This window comes from Arvicanthis niloticus, unplaced genomic scaffold (assembly GCF_011762505.2).
Source record: "Arvicanthis niloticus isolate mArvNil1 unplaced genomic scaffold, mArvNil1.pat.X pat_scaffold_272_arrow_ctg1, whole genome shotgun sequence".
Taxonomy (NCBI): domain Eukaryota; kingdom Metazoa; phylum Chordata; class Mammalia; order Rodentia; family Muridae; genus Arvicanthis; species Arvicanthis niloticus.
In genome coordinates this window covers 1-21,711 of record NW_023045934.1, presented here as the reverse complement: position 1 = coordinate 21,711, position 21,711 = coordinate 1, and the positions used below count along the sequence as shown (strand labels likewise).

The following is a 21,711-nucleotide window of genomic DNA, read 5'->3' as shown; positions in this document are numbered from 1 at the left end:
AACAAAATGGAAGAGTTGATGAAGAAAGTCATACTTTGGAGAATTCTCTAGTATAAATTTAATGTCTTTTTTTACCCTTGGGAGACCCACTCATTACCATCTTCCCTTGGTGTATTTCCCTTTCTAGCCGTTCACACCACGTCTCCTCTGAGTGAAGGGATTATATATGGTAGAGTGTTTCTCCACTATGCCATTGAGCAGAATAGAAGGTTAGACCCTTGGGCACAGGTTTATACACAGAGGGTTCTGAAAACTGTGTTCAGGGATGCTGGGACATATCTAGAGTCACTATAAAGTTTCTCTTCATAGGACTAGTGACCCTGGAAACACAGAGGCTTGAAAGGGCTATCTTTAAGAACCTAGACCACAATGCTACTCTGCTCCATGTGAAGACTGTGAAATGAAATATTAGAGACATCAGAATCCAAGCAGGATACAGAAGAGATAGCAAAGAAGAGGAAGAGAAGTCAAATATGCAGAAGCCTCCAAATTTTTAACCATTATCTTGTACACAGCAAAATGCAGCTCAGTGGGATTGGTGTAGATAAGGTAAGGACTATGGTATTCATGTAGACTTTGTACATGTGTTTCTGTGCCTTTCTTTTTCCTTCCTCCCTCTCTATCCTTTCCTTACTTCTTCCTTCTCCCCTCTCTTGATCTCTCCTGGATACTATCCCATTCCTATATAGTTTATAAAAACACAGGTACACACATACTTCAGCAAAATTAAAATTATGAAGGCTAGAAAACCAACCGGGGAGCAAAGCCATCTGTGAGGTTTGCTGTGCTTCTGTGGCAGATAAAAATTTGCAGATCACTGATATGTTTGGGTCAGGATAAAGCTATGACTGATGTCAGTATCCAGATACAATTTCATCAGTAATTTCATCTTCACTATTGTCTGCTCCTGTCTCTCTCATATTCCTTCTCATTTAAAGCTCATTCAAGCTACTTTCACCACCTACTTCCCACTACTTTGGGGAACCATATCTAAAATTTGATGTAATATCCCTAAGAGCAGCCAAAACCTGCCTGTTTCTCCAGCCTTCTTCATGCTTCAGTCTTGAAATGACCTAAATTGACCTTCCTTCCCAGACCATTCAAATTTTTTGATCCCATGAAGCTGAGGAAAGCTGAAGAGGGAAGAGTAAGAATGAGAAGAGAGCCTGGTTCTCTACAAATGTGAGCAATGCTGGATTATGTTGGTATAAATGGATATCTAGAGAAGTGTAAATGTCTAACCTGATAGCAGCCTTCATTCTTCTGTAACAACCCACTTCTGGACAACAACGACCTCATTTTAAACAATGGTCTTTTCTTGGAATCTTGGATTAAAATAAAACATTAGGAAACACTTGTGACTTTTTAGATACCTTCTGACCTGCTTCCCTCAGATCCATTAGTCTTGTCCATTCTGAAAATAAAGATATTAGTTGGATTTTAGTTGGATATTCCCCAATTTTATAGAAAAAGGAAATGATTTATTTATTTATTTATTTATTTATTTTAGTTTTTCAAGACAGGGTTTCCCTGTGTAGCCCTGGCTGTCCTGGAATTCACTCTGTAGACCAGGCTGGCCTCGAACTCAGAAATCCGCCTGCCTCTGCCTCCCAAGTGCTGGGATTAAAGGCATGCGCCACCATCACCCGGCTAGAAATGATTTATAAAGTAAAGAGATTAGTCAAAGTTCCTCAGCAAGTAAATGGCACAACAAGAATTTTAGCCACTTTAAGTCGAAGTAGTTTCAAGCCTAAAAATAGTCCACTTCATGTTCTACAAGGGCCAGAAAGGAAGAAACAATACTAACAATACTGTAAAAAGAAATCACATTATCAGTGACCACACTATTTGTTGATGCTATAAGGAAAAGTGCCCTAACTATTGTCAACTCAAGTTTTACAGTGTGCTGTGGGACTGAGATGTTTGTCAGTGAGCCCATTTAAACCAAGATGGTCTCTGAAAATGACCAGCTTGATAGCTGGATGTATCAGACACTGCTGGTATCACACAGCTCCAGCAGAAAAACAAGAACAAGTATTCTGGCTAAGTTTTTTAAGAAGTAAATGTCCTGGTGGCTGTAAATGACACTGTGCAAGAGTAGCTCCCTCTCTCATTCTACTGGGACCTCACCTTTGCTGGTAAAGTGTCATGTTGTAAACAACCACCCTGAAGATGGTACTAACTATAAGTTAGCCAAATTCTATAAAGAGCTTCCAATTTCTTAGACTGCCGTCTTCCCTTCAACACTAGCAAACGTCGACCTCGTCCTTCTACATGATCAACTTTCTTTCAAGCTTCTGTGGGGTCTACTATAGCTCTGTTTCTTCACATACAGAACAGAACATTGTTAATAACACTTCTACCAGGACATTTCCTTGGTGTGATAGCTACCCAACTAGCTAGATAAAATCTGGTATGCAAAACAATATACTCCATTGTCTTTCTGTCTGTATACATCTGTCTGTCTCCCACCTCCCAGTAGTGTGTGTGTGTGTGTGTGTGTGTGTGTGTGTGTGTCTGGGTATCTATGTTTCTGTCATTGTCTGTGTCTCAGTCTGTCAAGTCTCTGTCTTTCTCTGTGTGTGTCTCTCTGTCTTTCTCAGTCCATAGCGCTCTCTCTCTCTCTCTCTCTCTCTCTTGCTCTCTCTCTCTCTTGCTCTCTCTCTCTCTCTTGCTCTCTCTCTCTCTCTCTCTCTCTCTCTCTCTCTCTCTCTCTCACACACACACACACACACACACACACATGCATGTGCACAGATAGGACCAAAATTTTATATTTGGGTATTAGGAATATAAAATTAAAATTCTCTTGTTCTATGTCCCAGTAGCAGATCTTCTGCTACTACAAGATAAAAAAGTTAGGTCATGTTAGTTATTAGAGTTATGTAATTTCCTAAGAGCACAAAAAAAATTAAAGGATTTTGCTGTTTTGTCAAGGGATTTTTGGTTTGTTTGATTGTTATTGTTAAAGGATAAAAAAAGATAACCTAACAAAAATTTAACTTTGGTGTCTAAATATCTTTTAGATATTTAATCTTTTTATACTTAAAGCTAGATACAATTTTAGGTTATAAATATTATGTGTATACAGTATTTACCCTATATATTATAAGACAAATACCCATGATTCATCTGATAAGAGAAAGGCATTTTTTGAAGATATACAGAGTGGTTGGTTTGTTGTTGTTATTGTTTTGTTTGTTTGTTTGTTAATTTGACACAAATCTAGATGTATCTATAAAAAGGAAATTATTTCTTTTGCTTTTGAGATTATAATAAATATAATTAAATCATTCCCTCTTCCCCTTCTTCCCTCCAAACCTTTCCTTAAACCATCCTTTGTTCTTTTTCAAATTTATGTAGAGAAATTGCCTTTATAGGATTGGCCTGTAGGCAAATCTGTGGTGTATTGTGTTAATTAATGGTCAATTTGGTAAGACCCAGCTCACTGTAGGTGGTATCGCCCCCAGGCAGGTGGCCTGGGTTGTAAAAGAATGCAGGCTGGGCAAGCCATGAGGAGCTAGCTAGTAAACAACACTCTCCTAAGACCTTTACTTCAGTTCACGCCTCCAGATCCCTGCCTTGAGTTCCTGCTCTGACCTCTTTCAGTAGTAGGGTATGACTTGAGATTTGTAAACTGGAATAAAACCTTCCTCCCCAAGTTGCTTTTAGTCATGGTGTATTTTCATAGCAATCAAAACTCTAAGAGAGGTATGTGGGTACTGTCAAAGAACTAGGAGGCTAGCAATAGTTTTGAAAATAATTCAGCTCCATAAGATGAAAAAGCACTAAAAAACTAGCAATGTTGTTGTAGAACAACAGGCTTCTCAGAGCAACAGAGTTAGGATAAGGAAAATTCTGGGGCAGAACATCTCATTGAGCTTTATTATGTCAAGCTGAGTATACTGAACTAATGAACAAACCACTAGATTTATAACAAATCAAAACACTGGTGAAAGTATAATGCATCTCATAGAATTTATGGGTTTTTTAAATAGTAGACCAAACTTTGAGGAACACTGGACATAGGTGGCAGTACTCAAAGTGATTAATAAAATAGAACACCAAAAAATGTGAATATATAACATAAGAATGAATACTCCAGGTTTTTTTTTTCAGTGATCTCATGAGTTAGAAAAACAATGAGCAATATTGATTACAGTAGGTCTCATAAGTAAGATGGGTGTTGAGCAAATTGCTAGATAACTTTTGAAGAAACTATCTTATCTTCATATTTATGCTATTTTATTCAGCACACGGACGGATGCTTTTCCATCTCCCAGGACCTTGATAATGGAAGAGCTTAATGAAGGGATAGTCTCTCTTCACAAGAATTCCCAGACATCTGCGAGGAGAATGCCTTCTATCAATAGCACCCAGTTCCATCCCACTTTCTTTATCCTGGTAGGGATTCCAGGACTGGAAGTTTTTCATATATGGATTGCTTTCCCATTCTCTCTTGTGTACCTGACTTCCCTTGTGGGAAACATCACCATTCTCTTTGTGATCAAGACTGAACACAGCCTCCACCAGCCCATGTTCTACTTTCTAGCCACATTGTCGATGATTGATCTGTGTCTATCCACATCTACCATCCCCAAAATGTTGGGCATCTTCTGGTTCAATCTCCAGGAGATCAGTTTCGGGGGCTGCCTTGCTCAGATGTTCTTTATTCACGTGTTTACAGGCATGGAAACTGTTTTGCTAGTGGTCATGGCTTATGACCGCTTTGTTGCCATCTGCAAACCTCTCCAGTACACCACGATCCTCACCAATAAAACCATCAGCCTTCTCCTCTCGGTTGTGATTGGAAGAAATTTAATTCTTGTGACTCCATTTGTGTTTCTCATTCTGAGACTGCCCTTCTGTGGGCACCACATCATGCCTCACACATACTGTGAACACATGGGTCTGGCCCGTTTAGCTTGTGCATCCATCAAGATCAACATCATCTATGGACTCGTGGTGATTTCCCATATCCTTGTGGACATGATTCTGATTGCCTCTTCCTATGTGCTTATCCTTCGAGCTGTTTTCCGAATTCCTTCTCAAGATGCCCGATTGAAGGCTCTCAACACCTGCGGTTCCCATGTCTGTATAATGCTGTGTTTTTACACACCAGCCTTGTTTTCTTTCATGACTCACCGCTTTGGCCAAAACATTCCCCACTACATTCACATTCTTTTAGCTAATCTATATGTAGTTGTCCCACCTGCTCTGAACCCTGTCATTTATGGAGTCAGGACTAAACAGATCCGAGAGAAAATTATAAAAATAGTTGTACAAAAAGAATAATTCTATGTAGAGTTTGGGTAAATTTATCCACACATGGCTCAAGGTATAATAATCAGAGTTCTCTTGAAATTCTTCATAATTTTAGGTGTGGTTTCCATGCCTAGCACTTTGATCCAAATGCATTAGTATTAATAGCTATATATATATATATATATATATATATATATATATATATATATTTCTGCCCAGTCTCCCCACCTCCCTCCACCTGTCTGGACAAAGTTTCGAAAGTCATGGAGATAATGTTGAAGGTGGCAATGTCCTTAATAGAATCACTTGCAGTAAAAGAGGGATACCTCTTTATTTCTCCACACATCTTCTCTTTAGGTAAGTTTAAATATTGAAGGACATTGTGACCTAACAATGTTTTATAAGTGCAAGGCTTAGCTCTTGGCTTAGTAGGTAGTGGTACTTGAATCAGTACATCTAGTGCCTCGCAAGATTCTATCCTTTACAATAATCCCAGACTTTCCCTTCACCTCTAAATCATGGATTCACTTTGATTAAGTTCTCTGCATCTTATCCTTCCAGTCACTCTTGCTCCTTCTGTGTCCTCACTCCTCCTCCCCATACTTCTCCTCTTTATTCTTTCTCCAATGAACTTGGTCTTAGGGGATCTGACAAACTACCACACAAACGTGAAGGAAGTGTGATGTTCTTTTCCAGTTTAATGCAAGCAGGTGTGAGTAATTCTAAGTGTCTTCTGTCTAAATTCAATCTGATTCTATGCATCATTTGCATCTACATTCTACTTCAAAAAATAGAAATGAGAAAATAAGCTCAATTCTATGACAAAAGCTTAAAAATCTCTCTGTAAAATTTTTTAATGCTGTACATTTTGAATATTTGCTCATACCACAAATTCCCAATATGGATGAAGAATGAGGTTTGTTTAAATTGCCACTGAGATAAAGTTCATGACTGGCTAGAAAATTCTGGCTTCAAAATCAGCAGATAAACCATGAATGTCTTCTGTTCAGAAATGTTGTCTAGGTCTACATGTCAATACAAAATTAGTCAAATCATTAGATGAGTAGGAAATATCATTATAAGAAACCAAGAAGATAGTAAAAGGTATCATCTATTCATCTTTGGGAACCTAGGCAACTTTTGTTCTGAATACACCAGCTGTAGTCCATTCTTGCCCAGTGTGCAACCTGCAGAATTTCCTGGTTTGTGTGCATAAATTTCACTTGAGTTTTACAGCCCCTGCCTTGTGCAACTAGAAATTATTTGCTACGAATTGCCAGTGGAAAAATAAAAAAAGCATCAAAACCTGATCTATCACCTTAATCTTAGAAATAAAATGACTGGGGGGCAAAATAAGCACAAACCTATGTCCAAAAAAATGTACCAAATAGACCCATCTTTAGCTTCATTTTCATGTAACAAGAGAAAGATAGCTCAGACAGAGTATCTTTATCAGAAAAAATTGCCTCCCATTAGGTGGAATGGGAGGCGCTGGAAGACAAACAAGTATTAAGTATTTCTCACATGTAAAATATGGGGGTGGTCATCATGAAGATAGAGGATGATTATAAGGGGGAAAGGGAGATAAGACATCAGGGACTATACAAGGATAATGGAGGTATAAATATTACAAATGTGTCATATGCATTTATGAAATAAAACCTACTCCTGTGGACACAATTAGCATACTCTAATTAAAACTGTAAAACCAAATGCCTTCTCTCTATAATTTGATAGTTTGTTGCTAAACTGTGTCCACCAGGTTTAAAAACTTGCCAACCCTCTGCCCTATACTTTTTATTCTAAAAGTTATCAAGGATCTCTGAACAGATATTCTCAACCTTGAAGCTACACAAATAAATACATATCTGAAATATATTGAAATATTAGAGGTAGGGTAATAGCTTGGGGATCTTTTTCTGTTTCTGCAAAAATATAGTTGATTTGACCATTAAGTATCCATACAGTTCAAATGGCACACAAGATTTCTTTATTTATCTTATATTCATCAAGAATCAAGTTACTGTACTGTTGAACCTCTAACATGAGCGCAGGTAGATCATTGGCTTGGCAAATGCATATTGCTGACATCTAGTGGTCAAAAGAATATGTATCTTGATAAAATAAACTAGCGAGCTTTTCAATGTGCTCTCTTTAGTAATTTAGTTTACATATTTATGCATTAATGTATGAGCTCACTGCATTCTGAGAAAAGCCATGTGGACTGTATATTGTCATTTTTATCACTCACGAAAATCTATAAGAAAAATGATAAGACCCAAAAATATGAGAAGGGCCTTTGGCTTTGAATTACTGGAAGTGGATTTAAATTGCCTGACTCCAAAGTATTAATTACAGAAACTGGATGCTTAAAAATTAATAATAATGGCAATTTGTTATTTGCTAAACAACTTTTTTTGTTAGAACAGGGCAAGCAAAACGAAACTATACTTTTCTGTTGTGCTTTGTTTCATATATACATCAAGCAGGCCATGAATAAATACATGAATAAATAAGTAAGTAAGTAAATAAATAAATAAATAGTTACTTCATAGACAAGAAGAAAAGAACCCCTTCTCATTTTGGCATTTTTGGCTATCTCATACAGAATAATTATAACATAGCTAGGTACAACCCAGAAATGCACAGAAACGTACTGGAAGGCTTGCAGTAAGATTTTGCTGCTCTTTTCCTTTCCTTTTGTTTTTGTTTGTTTGTTTTTGTTTTTGTTTCTGGTTGGTTGGTTGTTTTTGTTTAGTTTTTTGTTTTTCAAGACAAGGTTTCTTTATTGTAGCCCTGGCTGTCCTGGAACACACTATGTAGACCAGGCTGGCCTCGAACTCACAGATCCTGTCTGCCTCTGCCTCCAGAGTGCTGGGATTAAAGTTGCCACCACTGCCTTGTTTGTTTGCTTGCTTGTTTGTTTTAGCAAGACTTTTTTTTCTTTTGAGATTACAATGAACACAGTCATGTCAGAAAAGGAACAGAGAACATTCTGAAGGTTGATTTGGTTACTGTTGGCCATTAAAAACAGTTGACCTCTAGCAATATGTACAGAATATAAAATTTAAATAAAAATACGAATGAAATGTTCTTTTAAATACCTTTTAGAAAGCAAAGTCTTGAAGGGTATTTTGTTTTGTTTTGTGGTTTGTTTTTTGTTTTTGTTTTTCTGTTTTTTTCTGCCTTGCTGTAAATTCACTCTGTATTTTTTTTGATGAGGCCAGCACTGCTCTGTGAGGGTGGAACCATTCAGGGAATGCCATAAAAGGGACAGAAAGAATGCAAAGGACAAGGTATGGCCACGCAGTTAGGATCTCACAGCAACTGAAGTTGTCTACACTGGGCTTGTCATTAGTCAGTGACTGGGGAGAGGTGTATGGGTCCTTACCACTCCCTGATGAACCATTGACTACTGAAGGGAAAGTACAGACATTGTCGTGAGTTGTGTACCCACCAGGCTCCAGTGATCCCAGAGTTACACAGACAGCTTGGTTAGAGCTCAGTGGGTCACAAAACGAAACAAAAGACATGAATGTGAAAAAAAGACTTGTATGGAGGAAGAGGGGTTTCACAGGGGTGGAAGGAAGATAAAAGAGGGTAGAGGATCAGTGTCAACAGAATATACTACATACATGTGTGATATTTTCAAAGAGCTAATATGATAAAATTATAATTAAAAATCATGTCATGTTCTTAAACTATACTTTATCTTGGCATAAAATGTCTACTATATTTAGTTTTTTAATTAATATGTAGAATTAAGGGCACCAAATGCTCACAAAATACATGCAGTTTTATATGTGTGTGTCTAAGTATGTATGTATCTGTGTGTGTGTGTGTGTGTGTGTGTATGTGTGTGTCTGTGTGTCTGTGTCTGTGTTTGTGTCTGTCTGTGTCTGTCTATATCCAGATTTGGAAATAAATAAGAATCATCTTTCTCTCTTTAATTTTATAAGTTTCAGAGATGACTTAGTGAAAATGCTGGGGTTTTCCTACCATGTTCCTTTCCTGCCTTTATTGTTTCTCTGTCAAAAGTGACATCATTGCCTATCACCATAGTGAGATTTGTAGTATTATTGTGAAGCCATCATCCCTCTGAGCAGCTAGCCTCCTGGGACATGTTCAGGGAAGAGTGCTCCCTGGTGATGTACGGATAACTGTACAGATCATTGACCCAGAAATAGAAAAAAGATCTGCCCTCAGAGATGTGGGAATTTTCTGTTCTGTGCCTAGGTCTTCATCAGGAGAAGGCTCTCCCCTGATAATTAGAGGTCTTCTTTTAACTCCCTGACTCTGGTTATTGAGAACTTGGACCCATACAGATTGCAATCTATGGCATCCAATTCCTCACAAATGACTTCTCAGATATTGGTCAAAGGTGGGTAAGTTCCAGTAATGCTGATAGAAGGGTCTCCAAACACTAATGAGCTCCAGAGAGTCAGCCAGTGACCGTAGACTCTGTTGATAGATATCAAGGTGAACAGCAGGGGTGGAGGGTCAATCTGACAATAATTGGGATTCATCACTGAAAATCAGACACCAGTACCCACAGTGACAAGAAAATAAAACAGTTTCGATATATGCAGGAGTGTGTGTACAATCAGGAGTACATGAACAAAGAATAGTATGTTGGATACATAAAAAGAAATATTCATGAAAAGAGATCAGCTGGCATAGATGGTGTCTTTTCCTTCTTATACATTTCCATTTGTCTTTTGAGGTGAGGCCAAATAACCAATTAGTCATGATGGCAGAAGAAAGCAATTTGACAGCCAAAATAGGGAGATAAGTAATGTTAGTGGCAAATTCAAGCTTACTTTAAGATGTATCAAATTACTTTAAAACTTTAACAAAACTTTACAATTCTCTAGATATAGTATTTCAGAAAATACAATTCATATAATAAGTACAGTCTGAAGTTTAAAAACAATAATCATTAAATTAAAATTTACATACCGAGGAAAATTGGGATTGAAAAGCACAAGAAATCACATCAATATAAAAGTAAATTTAAAGACTTTTACTTATTTTACTTATTTTTTGCAGATGTACATTTTTTTTATTTTTTCATTTAGTTGTTGTTGTTGTTTTGGTTTGTTCATTTGGTTTTGGTTTTTAAGTAGACTGCTTATATCATGGAAAGTTTTTCTTTCTCCCTCAACTTGTTAGTTTTGCTGGGTGTGTAAAATTAGGTTGATATCAGTGATCTCTTAGAATTTGAAGTACTTTATACTAGGGTCTGCTGGCTTTTTAAATTTTTTCATTAAGAAATCAGCCATTATTCTGGTAGGTTTTCTCTTTTTGTGATGTGGGGTGTGTGTGTGTGTGTGTGTGTGTGTGTGTGTGTGTGTGTGTATTTTTCTGCTTTCAATACTCTTTCTTTGTTCTGTATACTTGGTACTTTAAGTATCATATGCGATGAGAAGTTTCTTTGGGCTTATCTATTTGTGGTTTTGTGTGTTTCTTGTATCTGTATAGATTTGTCTTTCCTTAATATATAGACATTTACTTCTATAATCCTATTGAATAACTGGTCTACATCATGAACCTAGGATTCTTCTTCATCTATATCTATGATACAAAGCTTTGGTCTTTTCACAGTGTACAAAAGTTCCTGCATGTTTCTTTTGTGTGTTTTTGAAATTTTTTATATTTTTTCCTGTAGCAATTCAATTTTTCTATGTTACCTTCAAGTTCTGATACTCTGCCTTCTCTTTGATCCAATCTATTTAAAATCATTCCTCTGAATTTTCTAATTGATTTATCAATTTTTTCAGTCCCATTTCCATTTCAACTTGAATTCTCTTAAACATTTCCATGTACTGAATTTAGTTTTCAAATCCCAAATTGTCTTCATTATTTCATTCAATATTTATTTTTGTTTTCCTGTACATCAAATATTTATTGTTTTTATTTTTATGTTCATTGAGATGTTTGTTTGCGTCTTCTTCAAATGTCCTGAATTTTGATGATGTGTATCATTGCTGCTTCAAACTATATGCATTGATAGTCATACAGGTAATTATCATTGGAAACCATTTCTTTAAGACTGACAGGTTTATGAGGAGAAATACTGTCATAACTTTTCATAATGTTTGCATTTTTGTTATATGACCTGGACATGTGACCTTCTTTAGTTATATGTCTGATGTGAGATCTAGGCTGTCTTCGCTAATTGAACAGTATCTAACTGTAGCACATGGCATCCTCAGACTCATGATCCTCCTGCTTAAGCTTCCTAAGTGTTGAAGTTTGTGTACATACCAGCCCACTAATCCCATGACATTGTTTATCTCACCAACTTTAGACACATGGTAAATGAGTTAGCTCTGTTCTTTGATTTTTCTGTCAATAAAATTCTTTCTGTAGCTTTCTCATTAATACAACCAATATTATCATAACATATAGCCCCTGTGTTTTAAACATAGCAGAATTTAGACAATTGTGTTCCACCATTGAAAGCAAGTAGTACATTGGCACTGGTCTTTCTAGAAGTTGTAGACTGATGGAAACATGAAAATAAAACTCCAAGTCAAACAATTCTGTAACAGTTCAGATTAACAATATTGGTCAGTAAATGTCATTAACAATAAAATGTAAATCAGAAACCTATAAAAATAAGGAAAATACACATTAAGATATACATTAAAAATATGAAATATATCCAGCATTTAAAAAACAGATTCCACATGCTGTGGTTGGCAAATAATTTAAATGAAGAAAAAATTCATTCAATATTTTCATATCTTAGAAACTGGAAATGTACTATATATTAATAGAGATTTAAAAAGCATTACATAAGAAATAATAAAAATTGAAAAGCAGAAAATGGAGAGTGGATAAAAAGAGATACTTTTAGGAAATATCTCTCCTCTTCCTTATCTCAATGATGAGGATGATGATGATGGTGATGAGGATGATGATGGTGATTATTAGAGTTACTAAAATTACATTTAGGACTGAGTAAGCACACCACAAATATATAAGTTCTAGCTTTCAGAACATCCCTGTGTGTTACCCCAATCATGGAATCAGTATTGTTACCCCTAGTTTATATATTTTAAAAATCGTTACAACTATTGACTGATATATAACATATATACAGTATTTATAATATAAATTTATGTATGTGGATAGATAGGTAGACAGTCTTACCTGATCTTCATTTACCACCTTTATAAATGGGACAGAGATGCCAATCTCAGATCTGTTTTGATATTTAAATAATACTTATAAACACGAAGGAATTTCCTTAAATGCCACCTAGACATCTTTTTCTTTAAAAAAACCAATGTGAAGTATTATTCTTTTTAGTGAAAAGTAAAATTAAAAGAACTCTTTGGCCTATTATGTACTGAGGTAAAGGCTAGGGATGAGTACAAAGAGAAATCTAATGAAGGGTCAGTGAGTGTGAATGCTACTGAGACTGAGTTTGATGTGAACAAATCACGAAATAGATAATTATAACATATATTTGGAAATAATTCCATACTAAAAGGAAAAATGGGATATAATATAGGCACATGTCAATCTAAATGAGATATATCACCATATTTTCTAAAGCAGCTTTTAAAGACTATATTATAGCCACCAAATTAGAATACATTGTACTCAAAGCAACATCAAGACAACACAACCACTGCACTGCTGTAGCGACATCATTGTCTGGACCTAACAAGTCTGGTCAATGTGTGGCTACTACCTATGACCCAGAGTCTAGCATAAAATTCATGCTCTGTAGTTAACAGTTAAGTAACAGGATGATTTTCTCACACACATTACCTAATCATGTTACAAGTGATGACTCAGACCAGAAAACAAGGCAATTGATGAATTCAGTTTTGGGAGTCAGCTAGCCCATAATTAAATATCACCACATGCTACCTCTGAAAAACTAGATATAGCACTAACACAAAGGAAGCCGGTAACTTCTCATCATATTGCTCCATCTTTCAAAGACCATGAATCATAAAAGTTCTGAAATAAATTTGTGAGTAGTGCTGTTTGTGCAATGATTGTAATATTAAGGCAGGATTTTACATTTCTAAGAGGGGGCATTGTTTTATGAAATTATGTATTAGTCTCCAGTTGTTTCTAAATTCCTAATTTTATTCCATAGTCTAATTCCAAACCATTGTCTATCTCACCTACACCCTCTTTACTCCACTCTCACATAAAATTTATCTTCTGCTTTGCATGAAATGTATCATTCCCCTCAACAACTTGTTAAGTCATCATCTCCTAATTCCAGTCCAGTTATGTGGTATATGTTGTACACTGTACATGTATACACATACGTACACACACAAACCTACACATATATTGGGGGTAGAGGGAGAGAAGGAGAGACTCCATATTGGTCATATACATTATATTCTGATTAGCTAGTGTAATTATCAGTAAATAGTTGCTAAATTAATGTATATAAGTCCTTCCTTAGAGACTGAAGAGATAAAAGACAGAAGTACATGTTTGTTGCAAATTTGAAACTTTTCCAAATGGTTTTCTATAAGTATGAGGCAAATTTTTCAAAGTTAAAGTATTTCCTATTCCCTCTGCAGGTGTCATGTGCTGTTTTATGGGATTAAAGAATGGATTTTCTGCTTCTGAAAGAATTACACAACACACTATGAAAGAAGCTAGGTTCTCTCAATGGAAGCCAGTAAACTGCAAGAAATACATCTGTAATCAGTTCACACCAACATGCTTCATTGCAACAAGACACAGTTCCACCCTTCCTCCTTCCTCCTAATAGGGATCCCAGGGCTGGAAGATTTGCACATGTGGATCGGCTTTCCCTTCTTCGCAGTGTATCTAATAGCTGTCTTGGGAAACATCATCATCTTATTTGTGATCCAAACAGAACGCAGCCTCCACCAACCTATGTTCTACTTCTTGGCCATGTTGGCATGCACTGATTTGGGCTTATCAACAGCCACCATCCCCAAGATGCTGGGCATTTTCTGGTTCAATCTCAGGGAGATTGAGTTTGGAGCCTGCGTCACTCAGATGTACACCATCCATATGTGCACCGGCCTGGAATCTGTGGTACTGACAGTTATGGCCATAGATCGCTATATTGCTATATGTAACCCACTGAGATATAGCATGATTCTCACAAACAAGGTGATAGCTATTCTGGGTGTAATCATCATAGTCAGGACTTTGGTGTTTGTGACTCCATTTATATTTCTGATCTTGAGGTTGCCTTTCTGTGGTGTCCGGATTGTCCCACATACCTACTGTGAACACATGGGTTTGGCAAAGTTAGCATGTGCCAATATCAGGGTCAATGTTATTTATGGATTGGTTGCTTTCTCGGTGGGATACATTGATCTATCTGTGATTGGATTTTCCTACATCCGGATTCTCCAAGCAGTCTTCCACCTTCCGTCCTGGGATGCTCGGTTTAAGGCACTTAGCACATGTGGCTCCCATGTCAGTGTCATGTTGGCCTTTTACCTACCAGCTCTCTTCTCATTCATGACACACCGCTTTGGCCACAATATCCCTCACTACATCCACATACTTCTTGCCAACCTGTATGTGGTGGTTCCTCCTGCCCTAAACCCTGTTATTTATGGAGTCAGGACAAAACAGATACGGGAGAGAGTACTAAGAATGCTTAACCCTAAAATGCACTGAAATTTAGTTCCAAGATCTTCCATAACAGTCCAATAAGAAAATAATGATGTAATCATTAGAAACACATTCTGTCAAATTTCCACAAGACAGCAAGTGAACAATAAATTCTGGGAAAACAAATTGCTCACTTCCCCTCACTATCGCCATAAAAGCCAACCCATTACATGACTCTCCATCATTCATAAGTTAGTACACATCATCCAAAGGTATTACATAAAGATTCCAAAATCTTGTCTCTAGTCCAACTGATGGGAGGTACAACAGCACCCCCCCCTTTAAGCCCATGACAGCATAAAATTCCTAGAGGGAGAAAAGAGGGTTGGAAAAAGCTGGTGCCCACTAACTACCTTGAATGGTATCTTCCCACACATGTCAGAGCCAAAGTTATAGTGATAAAAATGGCATGGAATATTATCTAAACCAGGAATACAGTGGCAAAAGATAAACTAAATGTCATAAAATGTATATTCATTTAACCTCAAGTCTGACCTTTTCTGGAAGTTTGACCTGAAAACTACAATAGAAGTCTTTGAAGGCAGGTGTGACTCTGAAATCCATGTTCCTGTGAAGCTGGAACACATCTAGTCCCATCTTAAGCTACACAAGATGAGTGTGTTCCAGACCAGCTACACAATGAGCTCCTGGCTCTCAAAAAATATAAGAAAAAGAAAGAAAGAAAGAAAGAAAGAAAGAAAGAAAGAAAGAAAGAAAGAAAGAAAGAACAAACAAAACCTAGAAAAAACTTTTTGAGCTTCAATATTCCTCCCCACAAAATGTTTTAAAAACAACAAAAAATTAATTTGATTCTATGAACTCAAAAACACCATGAAAATGTTTGAATCTTATTGAACTTTAAAACATTTGGAATTCTGCATACTTAACATAGTATGCCTGCTTTTCTTGGTTATGTAGATTTATTCTTTTAATCATATTTTTGTTTATTCTTTGAACATTTTAAGCATATGTACAATGTACCTTAATCATATTCATCCTTTACCCTTGCCCTCTAACATGTCTCCTTTCCAATTTCATTTTCTTTTTTTTTTTTTCAAATTTAACCCACTGGGTTCAATTAATGCTGCCCATATTGTAAAGGAGTCATAGTCTAGGATGTGGACAATCTACCAATGGCTTCACCCCCAAAGAAAAGTGACTCTGTTCCCAAACAATCATGAATTGACAATAGCACTTCAGCTAGAGGTAGGACTTCAGCAGCTCCTCCCATATACTTGTTGGAATTTTTTAATGGCTTGATCTTGGGCAAGTCCTGTGCATACAACCATAGCTGCTATAAGGTCATATGCAGCAGCTGTATCATGTCCAGAAGACATTTCATCACACTCTTCCCTATCCTCCAGCTCTTATACTCTTTTTGTGATGTTCTGGGATATTTTGGGACAGGGTAGAATTTCAGGTTAACATAGATATGCAACCCATACTTGAAGGGACTTTGACCAGCTCAGGCAGGCCTTGCCCTTCTCTCTCATTCTCTCTGTCTTGCTAAAAAACATTAGATTACCTAACCCTTGAGAGACTTGAGGCCCCACGGAGCAGGAATGTCTAGGGGGGTATTCTCTTAGAGACAAGGAGGAGGAATTCGATAAGGAACTGTGGGAGGGAAGACCAGGAGGAGAGGGTAAAACTGTAAAAAAAAAAATAAAAGTAATTTAAAATTAAAAAACCTTAGATTGCATTTCAAAAGTTAGCCATCAAAGTCTATTCCTTTTGTTTTTAAATCATTTTCTCCTCCTGAGGCTGACTAAAAAGGTTCAACTATCAAAGTATTGAAGTCCAGCAATCAAAATCTGCCTGTGGCTCACCTAAGTAACATGCCCAATAAAAATTAAATACTTTAACCTAACATAGGGTTTCTCAGTTTACCTTTACAAACTGCCATTTTCCTATGTGCCACACTCCTTACCCAGAGTCAAGCCTGTGTCTTGCTAAGACAAATACCCCTCCTCCCCTTCCTTTTTTCCCTTCTCCATTCTCTCTCATCCTGTCCTTGTTACTTATTCTCTGCCCTCTATCTCTCTGGGAAAAATAGATCTCCTTGTTCTGGGTCTTGGGGTCCTGAGTCAATCAATACTTTTCCTTTCAATATTGAGTACTTGCAATCACTTATTTTTCAGCATTTGAATAATTGTGGGCCTCTGTCTTAAACATTACCCATTGCCAATATAAAGCTCTTCTCAACTTAGCTACACCTCCCAGGTCTGGAGATCATTAGTTTAGGTTAAATAAAACAGATTAAGAAAAACAATATTACCTGTTTTATTTCATATAAAGTTTAGATTTATATATCAATAAATATATATGACCTAAAATTATGTAGCTGGCTATAAGATGGGAGTAATATGGAATGAGGGGAGAATAAAATAGAGCAATAAATAGATATGTCAAAAGCAGAAATGAGCTCTAACTTTGATGGCAATCATGACTCTACTTTGGGAATTACAGGATATAAAAACCTAAGAGGAATACTCAAGAATTTAAAAATATACTGTGCTCCTGATTCTCCAAATACGTCATGGCAATCAAGCTCTATTTCTCAAGTGAACAGAAGGAATATGAACCATAATATAAATTTTCCTTTCTAAGAAACAGAGTACAGAACTATTCCTGCCTGCTAGAGGTACTATCTCCATCCAGTAAATTTAACCTCATGGAAAAATAAAGGCATCAAGCCATTTCCATGATACCAGTGGGACTATAGCTAGGCTTACACGTGGGAAAGTTAAGAATGGCATGTGGGAGTAGATCTTGAAGGAAAATTAGACAGGGTTCTGGGATAGAAAACTAGTAAAAAACAAGCTGGCAATTGTTTCAACTCTAAGCTAGACTCACATACTACATACTCTTTGGAGAAGACCTGGATCATACATATGGATTCAAGGAACTGAACAAACTTAACAGATAGAGGATCTCTTAAGCAATACTTTGTACCTTGTACTCATGTATTCATAAGTACATTGAGCCCTTATGTGAGTATATTGCAGAATGTAGATTTGAAACAGAAAAAAGACTCCTAATTGCTTCCATTCCACTTTTATCTGGTTGATCATCATTAATTAGAAATCTTCATTAGTCTACCTCTTTGTTACTTTCTCATTTTCTCAAAGTATCAACTCCTCTTTCTGCTCTTCAGTTTGTTCTCGCTCTCTCCATCCCTCCCTCCCCTGACACACACACACACATACACACAAACACACACATACACACATATACACACAAACACACACACATACACACACACATCTTTTATCCTTTCTACTTTCATTTTAGTTTCTACTAATTTCAGGCACTTCTTTTTTCATCTTCTCATTGTCTTCTGTCTTGGGGGACATACATGCTTCTGTTCTTCCCACTTGTTCTATGTTCTCTCTAACTTCCCATCATTCAGCCCAGAGCCATTCCAGTGTATAATGCTTAATTCAAACCAGCAAACTTCCCGGGTAGAGGAAAACTACAGCACCACTTTCCACTGAATGACTTTCTCTCTTCCCTTCATCATCATCCATCATTCTAAATCCCTCCTCCTGTTTCCCGTTCCTGCTAAACAGGTTTGATGTTAGATTGAATACTTTTTTAAATTAAAAGAAATTCATATCAATTTCTTTATATTCTAATTTAATTTCAGAAGAATTATTATCAAGCCTCTGTGCCTGATGCATCTACTCAACACACTGAGACCAATGATCTTCAGATCACTCTGAAAGGTCACCTGTGTGAAGGTTCTTTAAAAATCCCAGTGATGCTCCGAAAAGGTAGTATGCATGTTCACAGAAAAGAGAGGACAGAAAGGGTTGATTAACCTGGGGCAAGAAATGTAGCAATTGGAGAAAAGAATGAAAAGCAATGTGGGGGTTGGGAAAAATAAAAATGAGGGGATTTATTTATTCTTCAAAACAGGGGCCAAGGGCCCAAAGTCAGAGGCAGGAACAAAATTATCAGTGGTTCTAACAATATAGAAATCAAGGCAGTAAATTAAGAGGAGTTAGGAGTTAAACTAAGACTCAAACTATAACCTTGCCATTGAATCTTTAACTCTTCCTCCCACCCCCTGGATGGTCTCCAGTATGTACTTCTCAATTTTCTACACCCTTAAGTAACACAAAGAAGGTAGCTGTCCCTTTACACACATACACTGATAAGCCTGCTGCCGCCGACTTCTCTCATCTCTGGAGCACACATGTATGGGTTTTCATGCAGGACACTTCTCAACGTTTTGGCGTATGCACCCTAAGCCCCAACCTCTAAGGCTGCTTCTGGGACATGGTTTAGATTCAAAAGTCCCTTGTCCCTGACATTTGGGTAATCTCCAGCCCTGTGTCTCTAGGGTGGGGATATCCCAGGAGTCTTGCCAAGTCACTTTGGTAAGGTTGTGTGGGGTGTTGAGGCTCAGCATGGGAGGGAAGATACACCGTAGCCATTTAATGGTTTCTTTGGCCTTGCAGAACATCAGGTGATCTTGAGCTTGAGGGGGTTGCTCAGGTGTCTGGCTGCTCTCCACTTGGCGTCAGGTGCAGGTGCTGGTCTAAGTTATATGAAGTCAGGCAGTTACTCCATCTACTTCAACGGAGGTCGGGATGGTCAACAGTACCAGGAACAGACTCTTTTACTTTGTTTACTCTTGTGGAACCTCTGGAGTACCTGTGTTATACAGATCACTAAGTGTAGACCACAGTTCCTGGTGTCTGATCTGGAAAACGTACAATCAAGCCATAATATCTTTATTAGCCTGAAAAGTCATTTCTGCGGGTGGGGAAGGCCCAGAGAATGTAGACACATTCCTCAGAACGGACCAACACTTGCCACTTACAGACAAGGGATGTCCTTACCACCTCATTCCCCAAAGACCAATCAGTTTAAAAGTCACACTGTTCTGCCAATCATATTGTGCCTAGTCACTGTTTCTCTAGTCCACCCCTTAAACTGTATTAAAACTGACCAAATGGGCTACCTGGGGTTGCCACTCCATCTTCAGTGTAGGACAGCCCCAATGCATTGAATCAATTGAAATTCCTCCTGCTTTTTGCACCAGGAAAAAAAAACAGGGGCCAAGGATCCTGTAAGCAACACACAGCTCTTAAGTTAAAATTCTAGTTCAAATGGCTTTGTATGCACAAATAAGAGCACCTCAACAATAATATCCATGAACATATTAATGTGGAAGGGGAAACTTTTTACAGGGTTCCACTCCTAAAGAACTACAGAAAACTAATGACTTTTGGGAGGAGAATTAGACTCTTCCAGGGATCAGCCCCCTTATTGATGCAGATCACCTTGGAAGGCAGAGAAAAAATATTTCTACACATTACTAGTGTTCTCTCTGAACATGGCTGACAATATGAGCTACAAACTTTCTTTCTAATGGTTTCTATTGCACTTTTCTAGAAAACACAAGATTTGGGACTATGATTTTTTATTTTTGAGTCAAACATCAAAAAACAATTATAACTAATAAAGTCACAGGAAAAACTAGTGGCAATGGAAAAATTAAATATTCACATAAATAAATGTGAATTAGTTCTCAGAATGCCACTGAAGACTCTCTTGTTATCATGTCAAGAGCCATCTAGGAAAGGCTAAAGTCATGCCAGTAACTTTTGTGGAGAAGGCCCATTGTTTTATATGGCTAGGATGAACAAACTCTGAATTACAGGGCCTTCAGAAATCTCATCTCAGGACTGATTCTTTTTGTTGATATACATTTCCTGTCATTATTACATATTCTAATAATTCCTGGATATTAGCCCACCCTATTAGGCAGATTTATTACAAATCAGTGAAGATGTACTCTCTTGTAGTAATGCTATATAGACAAATTGATGATTTCATAATTGCTAATAATGAACCTTAAAAATTTCTAAATTTATGCAAGTAATTTCCAGTCCTCTGAAAAACTGCAATTAGGGCTCTGTAAACTTAAATGTGTCATAGGCTAATTGCACTAGGAAAAGAAAGCAGGCTTGAAACAAATTTATGATTAAGGAAAACATCCCTTCTAGGCAAGCTGTGAAACCATTATCTGATAACAAAAAGTCATATACTGGGAATGGAAAATTTACTGTACATGCAAGGACAGAAAATAAAATACTAATTTATTTACACAAAACTTTAAAAACTAATGAGACACAAGGCAGATGATATGCCTTTTGACAACACTGTGCTGACTTACAAGATAAAATTATTGCTTTAAACTTATAATGAACTTATAAAGATAGAAGATAGATAATCAATGTTTAGTTATGTACTAGTTTTAATGGAACATATGTAAACATTTCAGCTGTAACTAATGATTCAATTTATGATTTAACTTTATATCTCAAACTTGCTATGAGCTTTTGGAATGTAATAATACTTGGAAAGCCATGTGATCATTTATCCTGAGAAAGTATAAGAACTAAGAAAAACAATAAGGGAGGCACTTTTTTCTTTCTTTCTCAAAGAGAGATGGCTCTTTTTCTTACTGAGGGCTTTTTATTACATCCAGCAATAAAAAAGGTAGAAGCTTTTTTCTTTCTCTAGCAATAGTGGGTGGACCTTCTTTTTTAACCAGAATGAGTGAGCTCTTTCTGCACTGGTGCTTGCTCAATGAAACTTGCTCATGGAGACTTTTGCTCCATCCACCAAACATGTGGTGTGTGTGTGTGTGTGTGTGTGTGTGTGTGTGTGTGTGTGTGTGTGTTAAATGCATATTGTGAAAGTATGCATCAATACTTGAGCTGATGATACTTGTGGTCAGGCCAGACCAAATGTATGTGTGTATGAATTTATGTGTCTGTACATATTGCC

General features: G+C 37.0%; 2 protein-coding genes across 2 annotated transcripts; both read left to right on the top strand.

Moving 5' to 3' along the window:
• The first annotated feature begins 215 nt into the window (after nt 1–215).
• Nucleotides 216–5,403, top strand: LOC117701838 (olfactory receptor 52E4). Its single transcript, XM_034493257.2, has 2 exons — nt 216–549; nt 4,254–5,403. The coding sequence occupies exon 2, from the start codon at nt 4,294–4,296 to the stop codon at nt 5,293–5,295; it is 1,002 nt and encodes a 333-aa protein (XP_034349148.2). The 5' UTR covers nt 216–549; nt 4,254–4,293; the 3' UTR covers nt 5,296–5,403.
• A 4,150-nt stretch (nt 5,404–9,553) lies between these two features.
• On the top strand, nt 9,554–15,033 carry LOC117701840 (olfactory receptor 52E5). Its single transcript, XM_034493259.2, has 2 exons — nt 9,554–9,646; nt 13,830–15,033. Exon 2 carries the CDS (start codon nt 13,972–13,974, stop codon nt 14,911–14,913), a length of 942 nt encoding a protein of 313 aa, XP_034349150.1. The 5' UTR covers nt 9,554–9,646; nt 13,830–13,971; the 3' UTR covers nt 14,914–15,033.
• Nucleotides 15,034–21,711: the final 6,678 nt, after the last annotated feature.

Bases quoted from the DNA above. Each gene is read 5' to 3' on its own strand.
- LOC117701840 (XM_034493259.2), top strand. From the start codon at position 13,972: ATGCTTCATTGCAACAAGACACAGTTCCACCCTTCCTCCTTCCTCCTA.
- LOC117701838 (XM_034493257.2), top strand. From the start codon at position 4,294: ATGGAAGAGCTTAATGAAGGGATAGTCTCTCTTCACAAGAATTCCCAG.